Here is a 22,843-nt window from a genome sequence, read left to right on the forward strand (position 1 = left end):
CTAAAAGTAAGCGCCAGTTTTCATCTGAATGGCAACAGAGTCACGTGCCATTTTCTCATTTCTCAGCCCCTCCTTATCGACTGTTGCAGGCCAGCAGACAAGGCAATGTTTCGCCCTACTCAATCCTCGCTCCTTGACCAGAAGATGGCTGGTGGCCGGAGGACTACTCGGGACGGCCTTGTCTCGCCACCGGATACCGAGTCAATTTCTTCCAATCTCGGCTCCTATGCAACGCCCCAACGGCGGCCCTCTCAGCCAGAAAACCTTCTTCCAACCATACCAGCAACTCCAGATATGCATGAGTCTGCCGGTGCCCGTTTTCGTCGATTTGCAGGAATTCCGTCATCTCAGTCTGGATCTCGCGAGTTCCGTGGTGCATCCAGACCACAGACTCGCTGGTTGGTCGTTCTACTGCCTCCAGATAATTTGATCAAGGAGCTTTCAGTTGGTCATCGCTCTCCTGGGAAACTCTCGAGCGGCCTGCTCGTGCCCCTCTTTCCAACTGTCAGTTTTTCCTCGGTTCGGCCCATTCGGCGCTTACTGATTTTTGCATAGCTCTTTGCGCAACTCACGGCTATTGCCAAGGAGTTTAGTCTTCCTAGCACCACTGGACTGTGCCTCTATCTTCACCTCCCGGATGCACCTGAAACACCCCGGATTACGGACGATGTGTGGCCCTTGCTATGGGCCCGGCACCTCCACACCGACGACGCATCGCTCCCTCTCGGTCTACCTGTCGCCGGTCGCGTTCAATTTGACATTGACATTCCGAGCGCACGTTGGTACCCTATGTGGTTCACCCACGTCTCGCGAAAGGAACTCGTCCCTGACCTCGCTCGTACCATTCCTGCGAGCCCTAGGAGTCCCAGAAGTCCCAGGGGTGTTACCTCTACTCCAACGGATGCAGCCCGAGTTCAGAAGGTTCCACGTCCGCTTGCGTTGGTTCCTCGCCAGGAATCTGCGCCTCAAGTTCAAATTGATTCAGGTCCTTCCCCGGTGCCCAGCCCATCAAAGGTGGAAGCTGTTCCAGTAGCCAACAAGGAGACGGTTGAGAAAGTCAGGCGCTGGAGTGCACTCGTTACTCCCGAACCAGCAGCGCTTCAGCAAAACCCCCCTACTGAGGAGCCAGCCTCTCTTCCAAACGAGGATTCAAACGTGCTTCCAACGGGGTCCATAGTCGTCGAGGAGGCTGAAACAGTACTGGAGCCGCTTAACTTGGAAGACTTCCAATGGTCCATTACATCAGCGGGTCCGCCATCCCCCGTCTCATCTTGCGCCACCACAGCTTCATCGCGTGTTCCTTCTATTCATCTCCTTGAGCGAGTCGAAGGCTCGGTCATCCTTACGCCTACGACCGCTACATCTTGGGGACCTCGCTATGACTCTGACGCTGAAATAGAGCTTGAACCTGGTGTGGAGTGGAATGTACGTAGCCCAGATCTGGGCGAGCGCGCCGAGGGCTCAGTGCTCCTTACTCCATCGACGGCTACTTCGTGGGGTCCTCTCTCATACCCACCTACCCCTGCTCAGTGGGCTGCCATGCATGAACTCGTTCGTTCTCCCGACCTAGGGGAGCGTGCTGAAGGAAGCGTACTCCTCACACCTTCAACCGCAACGACCTGGGGCGCACCATCCAGCTACCCGCCTACTCCGTCTGAATGGCGCGCACTGACAGAACACATTGTTCGCACTCCAGACTTGGCACGACGTGCCGAAGGTTCTGTACTCCTCACTCCGTCCACTGCAACAACTTGGGGCCCACCATCAACTTACCCCGAAACTCCTGAAATTGCGCGACCGAGGGAGTGGGTGCCCAGTCCCGGGTTGGGCGATAGGGAACTCCTTACCCCTGGCCAAGTTGGCAGGTTAAGCACGATGAATTGGGGTACTACGGTCGAAACCGAAGAAGAGGCCTATGCTAGAATGGGACTTAGTTGGCCCGACGGCACTGTACTGTCCGGAATACAGGAGGAAGCAGACGAAGAATCTGAAGGTGAACGCGAGGACGAACATGACAATGGGAGCGAGGACGAGGACGAGAATGAGAATGGGGATGGCTACGAGCAAACAGAGTCACTCGAAGATGTACAAATCGCTTCCGTTCAACGTGCGGTACGATCCGTTCGCGATTCGGTCCTGGTCCAAATCACGCAAGAAGTGCATTACGACGATACCCCATCGGTTGCTGGATCCAATGATGATGTCGAATCTCTGTATGATGGCCATACCTTTGGTCAGGAGGACGAACCTGAACGTGCGTTCGAGTTCGAGCTTGAGCTTGAATCACCCCAGCTCGCCATAGTTGCGGAAGAGCACCACGATGCGATCATGGTAGAATCTAGCCAGGTTCAAGAGGTACATGCAAGCCATGGACTAATTGTGGAAGATTATGATTTCCGAGCAGACACAACGCACGATCAAGTGGAGATCAATTTCAATGAAGGACTTGAGTTCGTCTCGGAGGGCGTGAGCGTTTCGTTGGATGGTCCTGCCAGTGGCGTATCCATGGTGGGTGACGTGTTCGAGTACGCATTCCCCGACTCTAGGGCCGAACCGGCTTTCCCTATCTCTGTGTCTACGTCGGAGTTCCCACTAAGCCCTGCCATTGACTTGGACTCCCCAATGCTGCCCCCATTCACTTCAGAAACGCGGGAGGAAACCATTACCATTACGACTACCACAATTGAGGTCAATGCTATTACGACGGTTTCCACACCCAGGCTCCTGTTCCGACCCAAAGCTACGGCGCATATCCGTACCTCGTCATATATCCCACCGTGTACCCTTACCTCGATTTATATCCTAGTGCCCCTGCGGCCAAGCTCTCACGCCCGGCGTTGGGTTTATCCACCCAACCCCAACATACAGCTTCACCTTCGGTCGCCAATAGCCCAGTTGACTCTGCCCGCTCTCCCGCTTCGAGTCGCAAATCAAGCCTCAGCATCCATGTGCCCACAAGCCGCTCGCGTTCGCGTTCCATCGTCGCTGTCAACCCAGCCGACAAGCGGTCCGTGGACTGGTCGAGGTCGTTACCTCCCGTACCGCCGGTCCCGCGCGTAGTTAGGGACTCGAGCATGGTAGCATTAGTGGTCTTACCAAGAAGAGCAGTGTAGGCAGTTTGGGAAGCGTTCGAGAAGTTCTTGCAGAGGAAGCCGTTGTATTCGAAGAGGATGGAGATGTTAAGGACGAACTTTGTTAGTTTATTTTTCCTTGGCCCAGTGCCATTACTAATACTGTGTACAAATGACTAAACCTGGAATCTCATCTTACCCTTCCTTAATCCCCATATCACATGTACAGCGGTGCCAAGCCAGAATTCTCGACCGCAGCCATTATCCACTGCGTACCCTTGTGAGTTTTCAGCAATTAGTCACATGGATCTAGTCTATGTATACTAACTACGTTTGGATCGTAGACCGGTATCCAGAGAATTTAGAACAATTGTACCCTCCGAAAGATGCGACCCTATACCCGACTAGTCTCGGGTGTATCTATCCCGCCCTCAAAAAGAAGGCCCGAGCGACTTCCTCCATCACTGCTCACTCGGTCGGCACGAAGGCATCAACGCTGAATAATTCGCCGGCGACTTATTCGACTCAGCCTTACCCAATCTTTGACCTTTACCCTGCAGTTTACCCGCACAACTTGAGGAACATTTACCCCGCTCTTCCTCAGGCTTCGTTGGTACCTAAAGTACAGGCATCTACAGTAAAGGCGTCTACGGTACCACCCATTACCCTCGTAACCCCAAGAATCGTTTCCTCAGTCCAGTCCGCGCCCGCACACCAAGCCGAAGATGTTACAATGTCGAGAGGGTACCCGTTCATTGAGATCTACCCAGCGGTCTATCCGTACAATTTGACAGGCCTTTACCCTCCGATCCTAAAGGAGGTCACGGCTCTCGAATCTATCCCTGTTCAGGTTGAACAAGCCCAGACCCTCGCCGCTCCTCGTGCAATCGGCTTTGCATCATCAGCCCCGACATCGTCTCGTGATGGATACCCTCTCAATCTTGAAAACATTTATCCCGCTATTCCCGGTCGTTCCGAGCCCAGTTTGTCTACTCCAAGTACTACCTTGCCGCTTGCTGCTCCTACCCCAGAGATCGAGGCACGAGCAACTGAAAGCCTTTGGCTTGCTCGGACGTACCCGAACTTGGAACTATACCGCCCGGTATACCCATACAACTTGATCATCTATCCCCCAATCGGGATCATACATGAACCCGAAGCAACACGAGTTGTACAAAATGAAGTAGCCGGGGACTCTCCAGTGTCGGATGAGAACCTTGGTATGTAATAGAGCGCGCACCAATGCGGTCATCGGTCTCATTAGTACAAATCAATAGACATAGGAAATGATGATAACAAGGTGTTGCCCAAGAAAACGAGAAAGACCCATGCACAGCTGTGTAAGTTTAGACACCTGAATTAATAAATTGCTACTAGGTTTAAATTACAACTCTTAACTTTAATCTATCTCCAGGTACCGAAGTTTGGCGGAAGACGCACGCTCAATTGGTCGCCGAGGTAACAGCCTTGCGGCCACGTAAGTCCCATGCTGAGCTCGAAGCGGAAGTTTTCCCGGGTGGTTTGCCTGAAGCCAAGTTCGTACCCCAGGCTGAGCCTAGCACCCCGACACTTTCGGTCACAGAAATTCATAGCGAAGAGTCAAAGCCTGTAGCTAAACCTGTACTTGAGCAGCTGGTCCCAGTTTCCGCCCCAGCTCCAGTACCAAAGTCTGCGCCTGCGCCTGCTCCTGCTGTAGCAGCCCTGCGCCGACAACGTTCCGGGACCATTATGCGTTCTTCGCCGACTGAGTCACTTCCGTCGCCTTCACCTTCTCAAGATGCCGGTGTTGACCTGGGGCGTTCCCGGTCTATGGTCGAGGTACGAACGAAAATGCTTGAACGAGCACCCGCTAGGTCACAGACAGGGGGGCCCCAAGAGTCGCCAGCTAGAACCCTTGTCCGCCAAAAGAGCGCCTCATTTGAGCGGGCGAAATCACTATTTCATACTCCTGAAGAAACAAAGCCTGAAGGCTCACAGACTCCCTCTGTTCGTTCAGTGCCTATGCGACGGGTGACAAAACTGGACATGTCCAAGTTTGGGTTTGCCTAAAGTGAGATGATCTATTTGTACGATTCAGATGTATATATTTCGTTATCTTTGTTCTTTTTTACGTCTTTTTGTGTTTCTTGTATTCATCTCTCCACTTTAACCGCGATCGTATTGTTAGCTATGCACACTGTAGAGAACACTTCACAGCAAATAATGTACATAATCAATGCCAGCCTTACATAGCACATAGTCTCCTACAGAACAGACTTTTACCCGAGGGAAACAAAAACATTGTTCCTGTTGTCTATTGTCGAATAAGCCACATAGCCAATATGGTATTTGCGCATACAGTGTAGTGTATCGTAGCACGCAAGACAGCGTGCTTGAACTACAAAAAGGCTAATCCTCCTGATTGAAGTCATTGCTAGTACTATTTATAATTAGGGACGAGATTCAACTCTCATAATTTGTAGCTGATAATCAGTAGATTCATTGATGTTCAATCTTTTTGTTAGTTTACAGCTGACTCCGTAGAACAAATTAAAAGGCCAGATTTCGCTCCACTTGAAAGGAATTGTAGCTATTCAATGTGGCAGTGGCTGATCCAAAATTAGTACTCTGTGGCAGTCTTATCCTCGTCTTCATGCACAAATCCCCGACGAGCAGACGCGGTGCCCAGTGTTTGCCCCTCTCCTTGGATACTGAATTGAGGAGAAGCTGGTGGAACTACTGTTGTTGGGACTTTGGAAGGAGTGGTCGGATAGCCATCCTGTTTCATGCGCTGATCTAGTGCTTTCCTACGTTTACGATCATCCTCAAAGGCCAATAGCGCCTTGATAAAAACCCCTGAGTTCGACTTATTGTTAATTAGGTTTCGAGCACTTACATTCTGAACCGCCGCCGTTTTCTCTGCCTTGGCCATCCGCTGGCTTAAATCAGTTCGCTCCTCTTTTGAAGTTGCGAGCTCAATATGTCCTTTCAGGACGTCCCTGCCAACTCGAAGCGCAATAAGATTTTCCGGACTAGAGTGCCAGACGTATTTAGGTTGGAATTCGTGTACGGTAGCTCGAAATCCCATCTGCAAAATCAATTAGGCCTGTATGAATGGCATTTCCAGAGCACTTACTTCAATCGCAAATTCTATCGCTCCTTTTGGATCAATCAGCGCACGTTGGATCGTCTTGCCTGAGTTAAGCTAGTATAGTAAACTTGGGTCGAATATTTACTCACAGTATTAGTCGATTTGAACTCTCGAAACTTGGGGTTCTCGGGGTCAGAGAGCAAGTTTTCTGCTAATTTCAGCAATACCTATGAGTGTTAGGATATTTGGATTTGTTTATTTAGTCGAATTAAGAACCCAGAAACTCACGCCAAGTGCCTTAAGGATGGTCAGTCTTAAGCATTTACAAGCTCAAGTGCAACTTACTCTCTTTGCATCAGCTTCGCTATTGTCGCGCACAATCCCTGGGTCCACCAGTCGTCGGAACTTCTGTCTAATAGGCCGCTCATGCTCGTACCGCAGCTCTTCAGTCTCTCCAGGATTCACTGGTTGGGCTATTCTTTGCAGTGCAGCTTGTGCGACTCGATTCGGGTCAGCTTGTAGAGGAGATTGTGGGCTCGAGGGGCTAGACATCGATATCTTCTTGGGTTTAGTGGAGTAAGTTCGAGTGATATTGTGGCAACTGGGCAGGAATACCAACGCAGTAAGCGCCGTATGACATCAGCCGGGGTCCCTGACCGGTTTATCCAAAGTCAATCTCGACTTTTTGCCGCCTGCCGAGCGCGTCCAGAACTTGTAGCGTTATTGCTTACTTGGCTTCTTTTTTCGCAACTCCATAAATTTGGGTTTGAGGTAATAGTATTGAGCATTGGCCGAGAGAGGCAAGTGAGAAACCGAGTAGGATATGCGGTTCTACTGTGAGCACATTATCATAATGTGCCTTCCTCTCATACGCATTATTGAGAATGATTCTATTACCAACAAAGATTTCAGCATCTGACCCTGGAGCTATCAATAATGAATAACTCTTCTCCATCTCCCTCAGTGCGAGTGGCGCACGGGCGTAAGCGTTCAAGCACCATCAGTTCCATGTTACCTCCACCACCTCAGCTGAATATTGGACAAACGAAATGGATAACCCTCTGGGCAGCTGACACACACGTTGCGGGATCTCGAGTCAGTATCGCCGATATTATTATCAATCGAGAGAGTTGGCCCGGGCTTGCCCCAGGAGATGTAATTCGAGTTTCAAACGGGAAAGCTCAAGATTCTGAAGGGGTTTTGTTTATTGTTCCCCCGGACGATGCTACACGACCCCCTCCGAATCAGGCATGTTTTGGTGGATAGCTAAAGTTCGCATCTGACACGCACGTTAGATCACTGTTGCTCGCCCAATAGCAACCTTTTTCGGATTCAAGAATCATTCGGAGATTTTATTGACCAAGGTATTGAGCCTGCGTATATATTATGCCCTGAACACTAATATTTCTTAGATCGACAGAACCACAGCAATCGTTGATTATGTAGAAATCGAATTCAGAGACCAATACCTTGGTCGATGTGACATGTGGAGACTTTCAAACAGTCTCAAAAATTCGTGCGTTTATGTAGGACAGAAAGTCAATTTTATCGGTTGTATATCTGCATCAATCAGGACCATCTACATCAAAGGCAAACGGGTATGTTTAAGCCTAATTTGCTTCTCGATTGCATTCACACTATGGCTGCAGGTTTCATCGGGTATAGTGGATGCGTCAACCAAGGCCATATTCCGGTCACTTTCAGCAAAAACGACTATCTTTGTCCAAGTCTGCAAGGAACTCTGGGAGTTTGCTGATGACGGCGAGAGGTTCACCGAAAAAATCATCCATTCTTTCTTTCCAGAACTTATTCACCGCTGGAAAGAACACCAGACCAACCACGTCATAACCATCGTTCTGATATCTCGCGTGTTCTATGATACAACCGAATTGGAATATGCAGCTGGACCACTGCGACAAACTGATGACTGTCAGTGGTACAAGGATTTTTTCAAGGTCGTGGTGGATCTAGAGGTTGTTTCTAACTGGACAAATGTACTCCGCGACTTGAAGGAAGCATTTTGGACATTCCAACGGGACATTCTACTAACGCATCATTTTCACCGGAAAGCCGAGGCTGGAGGCGAGGTGAAGTTGGTTGGAACTATTTCCTTCGCTCATGATGGCCCATTGCTCGAGGCTCTGAATTTGGCTCTCAATCCGACAGAAGCGCACTACATTGATCGTTCTTTATCTCTCACCGGTTCATCAGTTATCCTCATTACCCCTGGGACAGGGTACTTTCGAGTTCAAAAACAGCTCCTTCGTCTAACAACCTTACGAATGCTTGACCAAGGGTTCGGGTTGGACCTAGTGTGTCTGGCCAAACGACCGCTACATACATCGCCTATATTCAGTTTCCAGGGAATCGAGCCTGCTCCGGTAAACCCGAGTGATGGTATCAGTCGTGCAACAGATCCACTCTGGGGCGGAGGACGTACCGAGTTTGAACAGCCCCCGAGTGATCTCAAGACGTTTTGGTGGGAACCGTTTTGGGTCTCGGCATCATTTTGGGATAAGCAGCGAGACATGCCCTTCAGAGAGGATAGGTGTGTAATTTACCAAATCTAGCGAATTAGAGTTAAAATTGTGCAGGTTTGTCACCCGGGCACGCATGTATGAAGTCCAGATGCTTGGCCTACTTGAGCATGATGTGACCGCTACCATTTCACTCCCTCATGTTGACCTTAATACCATCTCGCCTACGACACCCGATTCGCCCAATCCAAAGGAAGCCAGACGGCTCGCGCGGGAGATGTTTGACAGGAACATTTTTGCGCCGGTCAACAACGAGCCTCATTCACACCACGAAGGCCATCATCATCACCACCACCACCATCACACGCCAACTCAACCAGGAAGTGGCGAAACAAGTGGTCCTTCGACTGCACATGTCACAGATATGGAATCAAGCCAGAGTAGTCTGAACGATTTACTCGAGGAACATACCAAGCACGAAGCTCAGCCGATGCCCATGCTTCCATTCAAGAACGTGCGAAAGCCAAACCTCAGGCGTGCATCAACAAGTGTGTCGACTAGTCGAATACGTATAGAGGCGGCGCCAAGCTTCAAAGGGCACTCACCCGAGCCGTTGCCTGCGTTGACTTTACCAACTCTGGATACCACAATTGCCGCACCAACTCGATCAAACATCTCACAACGTCGGAGTGTATCTCCTTCACAAGAATCTATTCGGTCTACCTCGACAGTTTCATCCAATCGTCGCAAGGGAACCGGTACTCTCTCCTCGTTAGCGAAGAATTGGTTCTTTACGCCTTTTAGGCCTGCTGCATCCACGGCCGCATCCACAGTCCACATCGAACGCCAAGCTGACGACGTAGCAACTGGGCCCCCCTTACCTCCAGTATCACCCATCGCCCCGCTAGCAAAGACATCTCCAGCTCCTCCGGACCCAATCGCTATAACCAAGCGGAAAGCAGAGCCCAAACGGATTCAGCGACCCGCACCCGAGGACTCGGCCTCTCCGTCTGATGATCCCACTGCAGCACTGCGTCGAACGAGTACGGTAGTAGTAAACACAAACACTACGCCTGCGATCCCCCCTCAACCGGAACGTACGAATCCGTGTCGCCCGGGCTCGGCGCTGCCCGAGAACCAAACCAACTTGGCCAGGAGATGGCAGCATTTATTCCCTCGCCCCACGTACCAGCATCAGATCAAGTGGCGTTCGATATGCACGCCCGCTTGTCTTCCGCTGGGAGTGGATTATCTTCCACCCCAGAGGGAGGTCAACGCGACATGGAGAGACTACGACTATATCGTCATGCTTAACCCTGAAGACATCCGATCTTCGTTCTTGTTAGGAGCTGATGATGTGAATATGGATCAAGACGACCAAGCTTTACTCGTCATGCGTGGAATGGCTGCGTTGAGGTTGCAACAAGGTTTCCAGTTTGTTGTATCCAAACCAAAGAGCGAGACTAATGTGGACGAGAAACCACATGCGCGCCCGCCCAAGACTTCCGGCAAGGGGTTTCCTGTGGTTGCAGGATTGGCATTGGATAGACCGTACCCTGTGGGAGTATCCGAAGTCTTGAAAAGCGCAAAGGATGTAGTTTGTCTGAGCATGAGCGACCAGATCCAGCAGCTTTCTTATGACTCTCTTAGTACGTGTATTTTTTCCTTCCATGGAGACCGAATCTGAATGCGCATACATGCAGCTGGTGCAGTTCTTGTCCGCCGATGGATCCGACGTTCATCTCACCCCACAGACGCGTTTCAATACCAATGCCTCGTTTGGCCCAAATTAGGAACAGGCTATACGGAAGTATCCACCTCGTTTAGTTTCCCAGTTCTGGAAGAATACGGATGGAATCGCACTGATACGCTAGTGGCGGGATACGAGCGCGACTTGTCCGATGCACTTCGGTACTGGCGGACCAGATATCTTGTCATCCCGTCCGAAGAAGCACCACCTGCGCCGTTTAGGGGGAGCACAGGGGAAGGCGAAACATTAGATGAAGAAGAAATCAGGTTGCTGGGTGTAACAGAACGGCTAGCCGAGCTATTCGCCCGCGCACGGTGGCTGAGGCCAGACGAAACTGACCTCCCGCCTCCTCGGTTCGTGGAAACTACGCTGGACCCAGCCGTTTGCGTATTGGACGACAGTCTCATGACGCAGATTGAAGAACTCCACGCGCAGGGGCCTCTCAAGAAGAAACGGCTCTCCGAGCGGGTGTTGGAGGATATGAGTCTGGCAAACATTGCGCGCGCGATGAGGGAAGAAGGCGGAGTGCCGATCAAGGTGCACAAGTGGCATGGAATCCAGTACCCAGATAGTTTTACCGGGAGAGAGTTGGTGAATTGGTTGGTGAGAGAATTTAAAGACGTTTCGACGCGGGAACAAGGCGTCGAACACGGAAATCGACTGTTAAGCGCTGGGTTGTTTGAGCACTGTCGTGGTACTCATGGGTTACTCGATGGGTGAGTCTGCTGGATTTACTTCGAGACATCGTACTTATATTGAAAAAAAGACACTATTACTACCGCCTCGCGGGCGAATTTGCGGCTCCAGCGACCAATAAACCTCGTCAATGGTTCCGAAGCGCTGCGACACTCAACAGTCGCCCGTCCGTGGAAGATGTCAAGACGGCACCACCGGCAGCAGGGCTAGCACCGGGGTCCGTCGGGAGAGGCATGTTTGCAGTCCGCCGTCCTCGCCGTCGACTGGTGCTCAGTCAGACAATGACCATTGATGTGGACCCAATGAAGAGGAGTGACCAGGCCGAGAGGGTTATCCTGCATCATGATGTGATACATAATCCCATGACGGCGTTCCATTTCGAGCTGAATTGGCTGGGCACTACCGCTCGGTTCATTGGTGGGGCACATTCCCGTCGACGACTGACTGTTTACTGACTTTGACTGACAGACGATATGATCATATCGTGGAACCACGCACTCAAACGCTACGGACTGAAGATCGTCGAAGCCTATGTGGACCAAATCATAGACATTAACCACACCAACGTCTTCCAGTCCTGTTTTCCCGTTCCACTCGCGCTGGCCCCTCCATGCATCCCCGACCTTGCGAAACGCGTACCCGAGGGCACTCAAGTCGAACAATACTTTGAGTGCGCAATACTGAAACATTTTGGATATATTTTAGATATTTCGGCAGGGTCAAATTACCCCGACTCGGTGGATGTGTTTTATTCCTACAGACGCAGCCATTTCACGTATTCTCAATACGTACACAAATCCGGATTGGCGTTTTGTCAGGTCGTAGGCGGAACCGAGGGCTTTAGGTGGTTAACCAACCGGTTGCTCGCACCCGGGAACTATGCGATGGGTGCGCAGGGCAAGTCGAGGCATCACACCCGAGCCGACGATATTAGGCGCCAATTGGCCGCGTTTTGCGAAGATGAAACTCAGCTGAGGGATTTTTACGACGATGTGGTTGGGAAATTACCCCCAGCCCCTCTGCCTGCTCCTGCTATCGTGGTCCCTCCTGCGAGTGCTCAACCGAGCCCAAGTATACAGGGCCTTTTTGATTGATTAATGCGTGTATTTTTATTGTATTATGGCGTGTGTATGGACAAGTTTGCCAGTCTAGCTAGTTGTGCGCTAAAGGGCCGTATCGTGTGAATATTGGAATCAGGGACAAGCGGACGGACTTACCGGCGCTGAGATCTCATCTCTTTGAGCATCTGAATAACCTCTTGCTGGTCCTTGAGCAACATTTCTCCTCCCGGCAGAGCGTCGACTTGGTCCCGGGCTGCGGCCAGCTGTGTGCGGAGAGCCATTGTCTACGTGATGTCAATGTGATAATGTCAAAATGTGTGCGCGGGCCGGGGACGTGAGATAGTGACCCACGGCCTTGGCTATTTCCTGCTGCTGTTGCTGGGTTTGGGCAGGTGGCTGAGATTGGGGCTGGGGCTGGGTGGATTGGGTAATCTGAACGACCGAGGGCAGGAGAGATTCAAATGTTGCCTGGTTGAGAGCGCTATTCGATGTTGGCTGGGGCACGGACATGGTGGTCGTCGCCTGAATTAGATCAATTTAATTGACAGTCGTGTTCGAGTTTGCCGGCGGCCCTTGTTCATCGGGCGTGGCTGTGTCGGCGAGCAGAGCCAATAAAGAGCCGAGGTTGATGATCATGGTGTGATCCGGGAGTAATATTCCCGAAATTCACTGCCCCCTCCACTTTTTTCAGACCAACGTCGCGATCATCTTCGGCTTGCGGTAGGATTATATTTGTATTTGTAAGGGGAGGGGGGGTATAACCCCATTCTTTCCTTGGCCCTTGCCTTGCGCTTCTTACGTGGAACCCCCCCCCCACTGACCGACCATGTCCGCCCTCCTCGAGCACTTCAAGCCTCCCCCACTCGCCTCGGATCCCCCGGCCAAGACCAAGTACTGGCCTGCTCCGCCCAAGGGTTCGACTGGTGGTATTCTCCAGCGATCCAAGGCTGGGTCGATAGCCGCTTCGTTGTCCTCGAATGGATCGCCCATGGGCAGTCCAGTCTCTCGCGTGTCGTTTGCGCCGCTTCCGGATGTTGCAGCACGTAAACGAAGAAACTCGATTACACTCGGTGTAGCTGCACGAAGCGCAACTCTACGCGCACAGAGAATGGGGCCCCATCTTCATCCTCCTTCTCACCCGCATCCTGGCCCGAGACGTCATGGCCATCCCCATCCTCATCCTGGCCCCGCACCCGGTCGTCCCCGGCGGAGACCAGGTGACCACTATAAAGACGACCAGGCAAGTCGGAGTTTTTCCCCCCTCTTTCTCTTGAAATTGTGACTAAAGTCTCGGCCTACGTATGTATAGGTAATTGACCTGGGAGAAGTGGCCATCGATGCTGGCAAAAAGCTTTGGCGGGCCATATCTCGTAAACCGAGTATGGCTAGTGATTCTGGTCGTCCGAATATGCATAGTGTGCACCGATCACATCCAGCACACGGAGAGATGGGTGGTCCCACTGTGGGTGCTATGGGGCACAACACCGAGAGAGAGATTAGCGTTCGCGGGTTTGCTGTTCCTGAAGATGACGAAGAGGAGAGCGATGATGAAGAAGAGGATGAGGAAGAGGACGAAGAGGAAGAGGAAGAAGCGCAGCACAGGACAGAAGACTACGTCGCTGGCGTTCAGGCGATGCACATCTCGGTCATTGATGGCGAGGAGGAAGAGAGCATCCAGCCTGATCACATACGCCCTACACGCTTATCGCCCCCACCGCTCACTCGATCCGAGACCGACAGCTCTGCCAGCGCAGCGTCCACACCGAGTCAGAGCCAGGAACAAGAACCGCCCGCAGTGATAGGAAAGGACAGCTTGTTTTGATTTTCTTTTCCCCTAGTCTTTCATTCGCTACACGGTTTCCATGTACTTTTATCTATCATACCTCTGGTTTTATTTTTACTCTGATATATCAGGTTATTTATGGCGTGCGATTGTGTACCTGCTCCGATTGAAATGACATCAGCGGCGCTTATGGATTCCCAGAACATTAACCCGGACGCCGACCACTGACAACACACATGCGCGCATACTGATGGATGCCCTACGTTCCCTACCCCAGTCGCTGTCGGCCGTACGTGCCAATCTACGGCACATTGTGAGTGAACTAGTCGGAGGAAAAGTCGAAATATCCTATGTCCCCGCACCCAGTAGCACCCCTCTTCCCTCTCCTTCTCCCTCTCCGTCTCCGACTCTGGGACCACAGCCGCCAGTCGATAAGATGCCTAGTCCATGGGGGTTCATGACGAGCGGGTATGCACTGGGGTTACTGCTTATGGTATGCACCAATGACTCGTATTTATCATGAATTTATGCCAATTAGTCCGACAGGCAGTGCTCCTCAACCGAATCACAAACGTCGTAGTACCACCGCGCCAAAACCCTCCCCTACGACGATACTCCCGCCGAAGACGATGGCTCCCGTCTCTTCTCCCCATCAACATATCAGCCACCCATACCCGTTTCATATCTCGTGTCCCGAGCATGACTCTGCTCGCTACCTCTTTGTTTTTGCTTACCATCGCCCTGGTGCAAGCCGCCGACATATGGGAGCCCCTCGACATGGAACCGGGCAGGATCTGGTACCTCGAGCTCTGTCGGTGGGCTGCGGAAAAGGAAATGGCCTATGTCTGTTGGACGACCTATTTGGCCGTGTGCGTCGCGATGGTCATGAACACTTTGACTAGGGGACTAGAGGGCGTGTACGTTCTCCCTTCCTCGCGCCTATCTCCATCGACTGATTATTTTTGCTTTGTTTTCATTCGGTAGGGCGTCCGAAGGTCCACATGCTTTCAACCTAGTGAGTTTCCCCCTTTTGGAGTTCGTGTGAAGGAAACGAATGATTGACAAATGGAACATCCAAGTTTGGGTATAGCTTTCTCTTGCATATCTATGCGAGCCCTATCATGCACCAGTCGCCCAAGCACTCGGCCGCACATGCTAGCACGCCTTCAAGGCCAGACAAACATGTGTTGATCACGATTATTCTCCCATTGCTCCAGGTAATTCAATCTATTCCACCGCAATCTCAATCGTATTCTCATAATTGCGATAAAAAAAAATACAGCTTTCAATTCTGCACGTTCTCGCAATCAACAAGCGCTTGTCGCGACAGCGCCTTATCCCTACGACAGTTTGCGGCCTTTTATCCATCACACACTTTACATACGTAACGCTCTTTTCGAAATCGACTTATCCGTTTTTTACATATCTCAACTCACTCCTCGAGGCGTTTTTGGTCGGGATTATCGTTTTGACTGGTGTACTGCATTGTTTGACGAGGTTGTTGCTGCAAGGCAAGTTATGCCCAACTGGTTTAATATGCGTCCTTTTGGCTGACGGGCTTGTGTAAAGGACGATTCGTATGGAACCCGTTTGCAGAGGAAGATGGACTCGCGCATCAGAGTCTACTCCCAAGCAGATCGGACGATTATGCAGTCGCATTATTAAAGCTCGGCTCGGCATGTATCGAAGTAACTGCCATGGCCGGATTCGGAAACGAGGTCGGTGTCCCTGGTCCATACTTTGCTCCAACTCCAGCAGAATTAACCCATTGGCTATAGGTCTCACCGATCCACACACCCGATACAATCTACATCTCCCACTCTGGCCCCATCATCCCCAAGCTTCCCAACGCACCCTCTGGCCTGGCGCGCGAAATCAAATCTGTCCACGCGGTCGAGGCCGAGAATAGCAGCACGCACGCGTGGCTCGATGTTGCTTGGACAAAAGAGGTCGGGCGCTTTGGGGAACGCGTCGCGCGCGTTGCCAAGGGTGTTTGGGGAGCCGTGACGAGGCGGGAGAGAGCGAGGGAGGAACGAGGGAGGGTGGTGGCGAGACCCAAGGTGGAAGGTGAAGTATATGATATTCGGGAGGTGTATGCGCGGTATTTGTTGGGTGAGGAGATCGTGAGCGATGATGAAGATGACGAGTTCAGACCTGGAGCCGAGGCGGAAGATTCAGAGTCTGATTTGGACGGACTTTCCGAGGATGAAGAGGAAGAGCAAGAAGAACGAGAAGAACAAGAAGAGGGGGAAGAGGAAGAAGAAGACGTCTCGGCTCCGACTCTCTATGCCGACCTTGCACGCAGATCTCTCCCTCCCCAATCTCGCTCGCGTGAATCTTCGCCGAGTGTACCGGCGCTGACACCCATGCTCATCGCGCACCTCACATCCCCCTCTAAAACACCCCTCACGCGAAACAAGTACACCGCGCTCTCGTACCCTCCAACGACCCTGATCGCTCCCTCTTCCAGAGAAAGTCAGTCGCAGATGCAAGCACAAAGGGACAGCGAGGACCCACGGGCGACATGCGTCGTGTGCACCGTCGAACCTCGCTCGGTGATTTGCTGGCCGTGCCGATGCCTTGCGCTCTGCGACGAGTGCAGGGGAAGCTTGGCCTCTCGGATGGGAGCTGGGAAACACCAGTGCCCGTGTTGTCGGAGGGGGGTCGAGGGATATTCGAGGATTTATATTCCGTAGATGGACATGGACATTTGTTGTATCAGAATGTACGCGTGAATGTTATTGCTTGTTGTATGTTTTAAATAAATATATAACCTGAGTGCCCTGCTCGAGAACGACTCTGATCAAGTCTTGTGGAGCAATTTGGTACTCGGTAAGAGGAGGGGGGGGGGCATGAGAAACCTTCGATTCGGTCTCAGAGAACAAGGTTTGTCCCTCTGTTTGAGATACTTGGTTCCATAGATTCGGTGGCTTTTTTATGGTACGTACATGATGGATATACAAGACAGATCGTGGCAGAGGGATATCAAGTACAGAAACACAATTACCGCCCAAGAGACGCACTCTGCAGCTGCATACTAATACACAGAGCTGGAAGTATAATGTTCGCTTGTAAACCAGTTACAAGACGACATTTTTACCCAGAGCGAAGGGGGACGTAGAAAAGAGCCATAAATAGAGCGGGGCGAGAGTTCAATTTACTTTCATTATACAAAACCAATACCCGATAATTGGCGATTGTGAGCGGCAAGATTACATGTAATACATGCGCTGAAAAGGTGTTCAGTCATGCGGGACCGGAGCCTCAACAAATAAATTCGTGCTTACCTGACGTTGGTTGGCGTGCAATGGACGCCAGGCCTGTTGGTAGTGTTGCTCGGTGTAATCGACATCACCGTCGTCGGACAGGTGAACGTCAGGAGTAAAATGGAAGTTACCTCGGGCGGAGATGATCTATAAAGGATAAAACGGTCAGTAACTGTGAAAGATTGGCGAATTAAGATATACGCATACATCAGCGTCTGGAATAAATTCAATTAGAATGTAGAAAAGACGATTTGAACGATAACTAACAATAGACGGGGGCAGGTATACTGACGCTACGAGTTGATCGAGCGTAAATGTGACAGAGCGCATGAGCAACACTTTGGAGCCTGTATTTGATACGAAACTCAGCATTCCTGTCCATAATTTTAATTTATTTCGTTACTTACTTATCGGAAGAGTAGCCCATCTCGTCAAGGAGCACAGTATAGTGGGACGGGGAAGAAGCTGAACGACATGAATAAGCTAGAAAGACCCAATTTACCATTTACTCACTCCCTTTCAACCCAGGATGAGACTGGAGATAAAAGTCCCATATAGCGCTAGTACGAGTTAGACGCGTTGCCGTGATAAATACGAAACTGGCACTTACGGGTGCGTGATACCTTGGTCTACGACTGTGCCTGGTTGGCAGTTTCCAGATCGGTCGACATTCTGCTGGTCCCCAAACAGCCGAACGTGGTGGCCCTTCCCGACACATACAAAGGTTAACTTGGGTTGAATCCGGAGCTCCTCGAAAGCATCTATAGAATATGTGAGTTCATGCTATCTACTAAACTTATTGTTGCTTGCCCTTCATTTCTTTGATTTCTTCCCTCCCAAACGTACCGAATTGGCCCTCAGACAGCCCATCCCTGTAAGGCGCATGATATAAGAGAATAAGTGTAATGACTGCTTATCTCACATACCGGAAAAACAGAATGTGCTGTGGTGGAGTATTCCTGTTCGCCGCTGCAAACGCCTTGACGAGACTGATAGTCGTTCGCTTCAGTCCTGTAATCCTTTCTTCGCGAGATGCCTGAACGTTGGAGTCCGCCGCGTACTGGCAGCTATTGATGTCCATGCTCCCGACTACAGCGCTAATTGAGGGATGTCCGCGACTACCAGGTGGAGGATGGCTCACATCGCCACCTAATATAATTAGATGTGTATTCCTAACATGTGACTCAACTTACCCATCACCATTGTTGGACGATCCCACTGAAAGGCTTGTCGTGGGATAAAGTTGGTCCCGCCAAGTTTCGCGTGTACTCTGATCGAAACCATGTCATTCATCAAATAATGAATCAATCGCAATGCAGCTTACTTCAAGACCAAGTTATTGAGATACTGATCGTCATTTCTCTGACCCGCATATTTCGATCCCACCACACACTGTGTAGCCACACCCATCTCGCAATCACCCCAACGTTTGATCGCGGCCCGGATTTCTGGCGCAGGGAACGGGATGACACACACAATGAGGTCAGGCATTTTGAACAGGTTACGAGGGTCTTCTCCTTTTAGCATAGGATGGCCCTTGAGCGACCAGGTTCTTTGCAACGCGTCTTTTCCAAGCTGTGTTAAAGACTGGTATATGTTAGTGTGATCAATACAGTGGAATAAAATAAAAATCGGGGGAACCCACAGAAGGAATGTCATGCACGGGGAACTGGGAGACAACTGGTTCATCGTCCAACACCACTAGAACAATCCTGATCAGCAAATCTGGAGCTATCGTGAGTAAACTAGCGCATACAAATACCACGCTCCTTCATTACTTGGGCCAACCTCTTCGCCAACCGAGAACCAAGGGCATTGCCTCCTTGTTGGGCAAACAACGCAATTGCCCAGCATCCAACCTTTGCGGGTTTGAACATCGTTTTACGGACCATGTTCCATGTCCCGTTAGATACGTTCTAGATTGACAGTGTCAGAAGGACAGTGGTGGTAACTTTTTTCAACTTGCCAAAGTTTGCCTATCACCGAATTCGATCTGGGGTGGATTGAGAACCCTTGCTTGAACTGTGACAGGCTCCCGATCGACCTGAACTCCAGCACCACGAAGATAATCCGACTGATTATATTGTAGTTGCTAACAGTATTGTGTTGGTCAATTACTATACTCACAACCATGTTCAATTATTTCACCTGGAATCCTTGTGTAATTTGCCTAATGCGCTGATCAGGTCTCTGAGTGGAAAAATTCAGCACATCAGGCGTAAGATCAGGAGGCACTGGCCGCTTGAGGATCTGGTGAGGGGCAATCTCGAGGAATTCCATCGGGAAAGCGGCATCACGATTGATAATAACGCAGGGTGCCCTCGGATACTGAACGCGAGCGCCGTGTGCGTCTCGCATATGTTGCTAATGTCAGGTTTGTAAATAGTGTTGGGGTGACAAAGAGTCAAGAAACATACCGATACGGACACTTGTTGGCCGTCCTTGTCAAACATATAGCTGTCAGGCCCATCCCTATGAAAGCTCTTAATTGATTTGGTCTTGTCGGTTCGCCTCGGAACAGTGGCGATAACTTTGACTCCCTTTAGGACTCGCGTCAAAGAGATTAGCTGAGCCTCCTGTAGCTGGCCCAGCTCGCGAGGATCCCTAAGTTTAAGAAACTCCATGACAAAATCCAAAACGGAGATAGGCCGAAAGCTAGTTAAGGTGGTCGGTCAGTAGGCTGAAACGTGGAAGCGATAAACCAACGTACACCACGCCAGTAGCAACATCGATGTTCACAAGCATGCGACCAATGGCTGGCCTCACGCTCCTATATGCGAATATTAATAAAAGAGGTATATATCCGTAGTTAATACGCACTGGAAAAATCCGCGATAAAGTTTGAACCCTCTCTTTAGGTCTTTCGACACCCCAGGAATGTCCATAAAAAATGATGACCCTTTAAGGGGATAGTCGGAGTTTGTAACGGGAGCCATACGAATAACGTAGTTTAGAGCCGTCACAGCAATCTGAGTAGCATCGGCTTGGTCAATACCGACGCGCCCGCCCATAAGAGGGTCGAGTGCACTGTAATAGCTTTAGAAAAATTTCCCTGCCTGGCTGTTCTATTCTCACCTCATGTTGATGAGTCCCGCAAACTTGAGCTTAACCACCCGGCGTCGCCCTGGCCGCCTAGTGTTCGGCCTACCCGAGGTATCGACCTCAAACTAATTGTGCTGATAAATTATTAAGTTCCCAATGGAGTGTCCGCGCCTACCTCGCCTGCCGGATGAAATGAAAACTGGTTGATGGAGAACAAATTCTTTCGACCATCGTAAACACCGCGAGGCCGAAAGATGGCTGCTTCACGAGCCTGAAGCCTGTCAATTATCTCCCGGTTACGAGGTGGTGGGAGATCGACTGGTACACCGTCTGCTCGAACATGCCATCAACAAAGGGGTTACATTTGGGAATCTGACCCATCAGTACGCACCCTCTTCAATAGTTACTGTATGCGGTTTTATTAGATTATACGCATCGCAGCTTGACATCTACTTACCATCATAGTGATGCCACTGACCCCCCCTGGGGTATGAAATACCAAACATATTTGTTCGTACTTGAACCTGCCGACCCTGAGTCCCGGGTGAACGCGGAGGCACCCCGAATAGGTTCGTCGCGTTACTGGTATCTCTCATGGCCGCGGCAGACGGGTAATTCACAAAGCTGCTAGGTGAGAGGGGGAGGAGAGGGGGAGGGGCTAAGTAGCGTGGATGAGGCCGATAAAGACCACCAGAATGAGGCTTCACACCCAGACAGTCACGTGGTGATGGCCGCGTGGCTCTTGTGGCTGATGAAGACCCCCCAGTGACACTATCATTACATACGATCATGCATTGCTACTTCTCTGTGTTTCTCTGAATATTAGGATTCTTGTAGAAACTGCCTCTTATGGGAATATACATACACCCATAGCTTCTACTACAGGTAACCCCTGCGCTTTGTTCTATAACATACCCCCCACAAGAGCCACAATTGCCTGGGTTATTAGGCTCACCCTCCTTTCTGGGGATGCAAACGTGTGCTCATCGACCTTGCTTGTATTCTTCTTTATATTCAAAATCTCGTTCTTTAAGGCGGTTCGCAATGAGTTATTGTGTTCAGGGACTGAGAGAAGAAATGAGATTTCGGTGTCGAGATGAGCTGATCTGGAATTAAGATTGGTGGACCCGAAAAGGGTAGCACATGGTAATTCGTTGAAGGATGGCATAAGCCAGATACCTGTGAGGAATGGGATAGCGGGTGAAACAATTATAAAGACAGACTCACCTTTGGCATGATAAGTCCAGCCAGTTCGACTCCATTCTCGTAGCTCAATCCCTTTATCTTCATCCCATTGTCGGTGTGCAGCGAGAACACGATCCCAGAATCTTCGTTCAAGAAGGGTGTAACCCTCAGGTATTCTACCAGAAAGCCCCTTAGACCCAAGGAATCCGTTCGCCTACACAAAATTGAAGCTAACCATGATGTGACATAAAACCTAACTAAACTCACGCTTGGACTTGCCGCAACTACCCGATAATCTGCCTTGGACGCCACTGCTCGATCTTGATAGGGGCCATAGAGGGCAAAATATCCACTGGTGATTTCGACCAACGGTGTCTCTAGTAGTTCCTCGGAATCAAGAAGGTCGAAGAGGGCGTGCAAACATCGTTCTTCTTCATGTATTCCAAGTACTCCAGACTGTACCATGGGGAACACAACAACCTGGTTGCCGGTATCGTCCTGTGGTTTGGTACAACGCACTCCAGTTTGGAAGTTGTTGATCTCCTCCTTTGCCAAGTTTGCAAAACTATACCGAGAAGAACCGTGACGCGGCCAATCCAAGGCATATCCCAATGAAGACTCAGAGGTAGCTCGTAGAGTTGACGAATACCCTGCAAATACACGTAACAGACGAACCAAGTAGTCGGCTATATCTGGGGATCTGGTAAAATGGATATAACGGTCCTGTCGATTTGTAAAGTAAGACGAGTTGAGATTTGCTCTATGAACACGAGGGTAAGATGCCTATAGCAGTTTAACAATGGTACTTACCCACTCAACAAAACCTCGTCATCCACTAGATAGACTTTGGCGTGCCAAGTTCCCCAGCCTTCGTCAAATCGCCGGGGTACTAGAAAACGCATGGGTCCACTAAGTTTTGGGGATCGAAATAGTCTAACTTGAACTCGATCTGGATAAGCATCGATCAATGGGAGCAGCAAGTGTGCAGGTGATGTCTGTGTTTTGGAGGGGCGTGTTGATCGAAGCGCGTCGACTTGAATTGTTACTTCTAGCTCGCTATTTCTAGACAATGCGTCCGAGAGCGTGGACACCTAGGCGAATCTCGGGTTATTCATGAGTCCTGCCCGTACACCAAGAACCACATACAAGTTGATGTTCTGTTTCTCCAATATACAGAGTTGAAATTACGATACGCTGCTTGGCTCTGGATATCATATCCTGAGATTGACGTCAGTCACATAAAATGCGATGCAAATTCGACAAACCAGGAGTCTTTGATAGTATCCATTCGGCTCTCTTAAAATAGATATGTTATCTCCTGGTAGCTGAAATGCCGGAAGTATGTTCGACATGGTCTTTGCCAACAAGTAAGGTAAGTTAGGTTTAACCTGATCTCTGTGAGCACCAATATGTAGAGTTGAGTAAAAAGCATGCCCTTGCAT

General features: G+C 50.4%; 7 protein-coding genes across 7 annotated transcripts; 4 read left to right on the top strand and 3 right to left on the bottom strand.

The window, feature by feature from the left end:
* Positions 1-105: 105 nt before the first annotated feature.
* RhiXN_04038 (Serine/threonine-protein kinase) lies at positions 106-5,120 on the top strand (the record flags this gene model as incomplete). The annotated part of the gene is made up of 7 exons (XM_043323855.1): positions 106-504; positions 556-3,056; positions 3,109-3,194; positions 3,301-3,351; positions 3,416-4,291; positions 4,349-4,411; positions 4,486-5,120. The coding sequence occupies 7 exons, from the start codon at positions 106-108 to the stop codon at positions 5,118-5,120; spliced, it is 4,611 nt and encodes a 1,536-aa protein (XP_043176274.1).
* Positions 5,121-5,670: 550 nt separating this feature from the next.
* On the bottom strand, positions 5,671-6,693 carry RhiXN_04039 (PUB domain-containing protein; the record flags this gene model as incomplete). The annotated part of the gene is made up of 6 exons (XM_043323856.1): positions 5,671-5,892; positions 5,947-6,138; positions 6,187-6,240; positions 6,291-6,368; positions 6,430-6,438; positions 6,487-6,693. The coding sequence occupies 6 exons, from the start codon at positions 6,691-6,693 to the stop codon at positions 5,671-5,673; spliced, it is 762 nt and encodes a 253-aa protein (XP_043176275.1).
* A 384-nt stretch (positions 6,694-7,077) lies between these two features.
* On the top strand, positions 7,078-12,158 carry RhiXN_04040 (vacuolar membrane-associated protein IML1; the record flags this gene model as incomplete). The annotated part of the gene is made up of 9 exons (XM_043323857.1): positions 7,078-7,399; positions 7,459-7,505; positions 7,554-7,657; positions 7,715-7,739; positions 7,791-8,689; positions 8,736-10,267; positions 10,322-11,084; positions 11,135-11,481; positions 11,533-12,158. The coding sequence occupies 9 exons, from the start codon at positions 7,078-7,080 to the stop codon at positions 12,156-12,158; spliced, it is 4,665 nt and encodes a 1,554-aa protein (XP_043176276.1).
* Positions 12,159-12,212: 54 nt separating this feature from the next.
* RhiXN_04041 (RNA polymerase II transcription mediator complex subunit 9) lies at positions 12,213-12,635 on the bottom strand (the record flags this gene model as incomplete). The annotated part of the gene is made up of 3 exons (XM_043323858.1): positions 12,213-12,216; positions 12,282-12,409; positions 12,477-12,635. 3 exons carry the CDS (start codon positions 12,633-12,635, stop codon positions 12,213-12,215), a joined length of 291 nt encoding a protein of 96 aa, XP_043176277.1.
* A 316-nt stretch (positions 12,636-12,951) lies between these two features.
* Positions 12,952-13,947, top strand: RhiXN_04042 (Daxx domain protein; the record flags this gene model as incomplete). The annotated part of the gene is made up of 2 exons (XM_043323859.1): positions 12,952-13,342; positions 13,454-13,947. The coding sequence occupies 2 exons, from the start codon at positions 12,952-12,954 to the stop codon at positions 13,945-13,947; spliced, it is 885 nt and encodes a 294-aa protein (XP_043176278.1).
* A 211-nt stretch (positions 13,948-14,158) lies between these two features.
* On the top strand, positions 14,159-16,604 carry RhiXN_04043 (Zinc finger, C3HC4 type (RING finger) protein; the record flags this gene model as incomplete). The annotated part of the gene is made up of 7 exons (XM_043323860.1): positions 14,159-14,401; positions 14,455-14,825; positions 14,893-14,923; positions 14,988-15,125; positions 15,191-15,383; positions 15,478-15,626; positions 15,687-16,604. The coding sequence occupies 7 exons, from the start codon at positions 14,159-14,161 to the stop codon at positions 16,602-16,604; spliced, it is 2,043 nt and encodes a 680-aa protein (XP_043176279.1).
* Positions 16,605-17,120: 516 nt separating this feature from the next.
* On the bottom strand, positions 17,121-22,753 carry RhiXN_04044 (eukaryotic translation initiation factor 2C 2; the record flags this gene model as incomplete). Its single annotated transcript, XM_043323861.1, has 28 exons — positions 17,121-17,138; positions 17,196-17,321; positions 17,382-17,389; positions 17,442-17,521; positions 17,582-17,639; positions 17,688-17,734; positions 17,785-17,935; positions 18,021-18,046; positions 18,101-18,323; positions 18,368-18,444; positions 18,499-18,761; positions 18,820-18,875; positions 18,931-19,090; positions 19,186-19,266; positions 19,323-19,538; positions 19,592-19,829; positions 19,885-19,944; positions 19,995-20,201; positions 20,250-20,341; positions 20,392-20,546; positions 20,608-20,622; positions 20,674-20,874; positions 21,132-21,395; positions 21,444-21,615; positions 21,669-22,161; positions 22,212-22,492; positions 22,548-22,619; positions 22,667-22,753. 28 exons carry the CDS (start codon positions 22,751-22,753, stop codon positions 17,121-17,123), a joined length of 3,927 nt encoding a protein of 1,308 aa, XP_043176280.1.
* Positions 22,754-22,843: the final 90 nt, after the last annotated feature.

Source organism: Rhizoctonia solani, chromosome 1 (assembly GCF_016906535.1).
Source record: "Rhizoctonia solani chromosome 1, complete sequence".
Taxonomy (NCBI): Eukaryota; Fungi; Basidiomycota; class Agaricomycetes; order Cantharellales; family Ceratobasidiaceae; genus Rhizoctonia; species Rhizoctonia solani.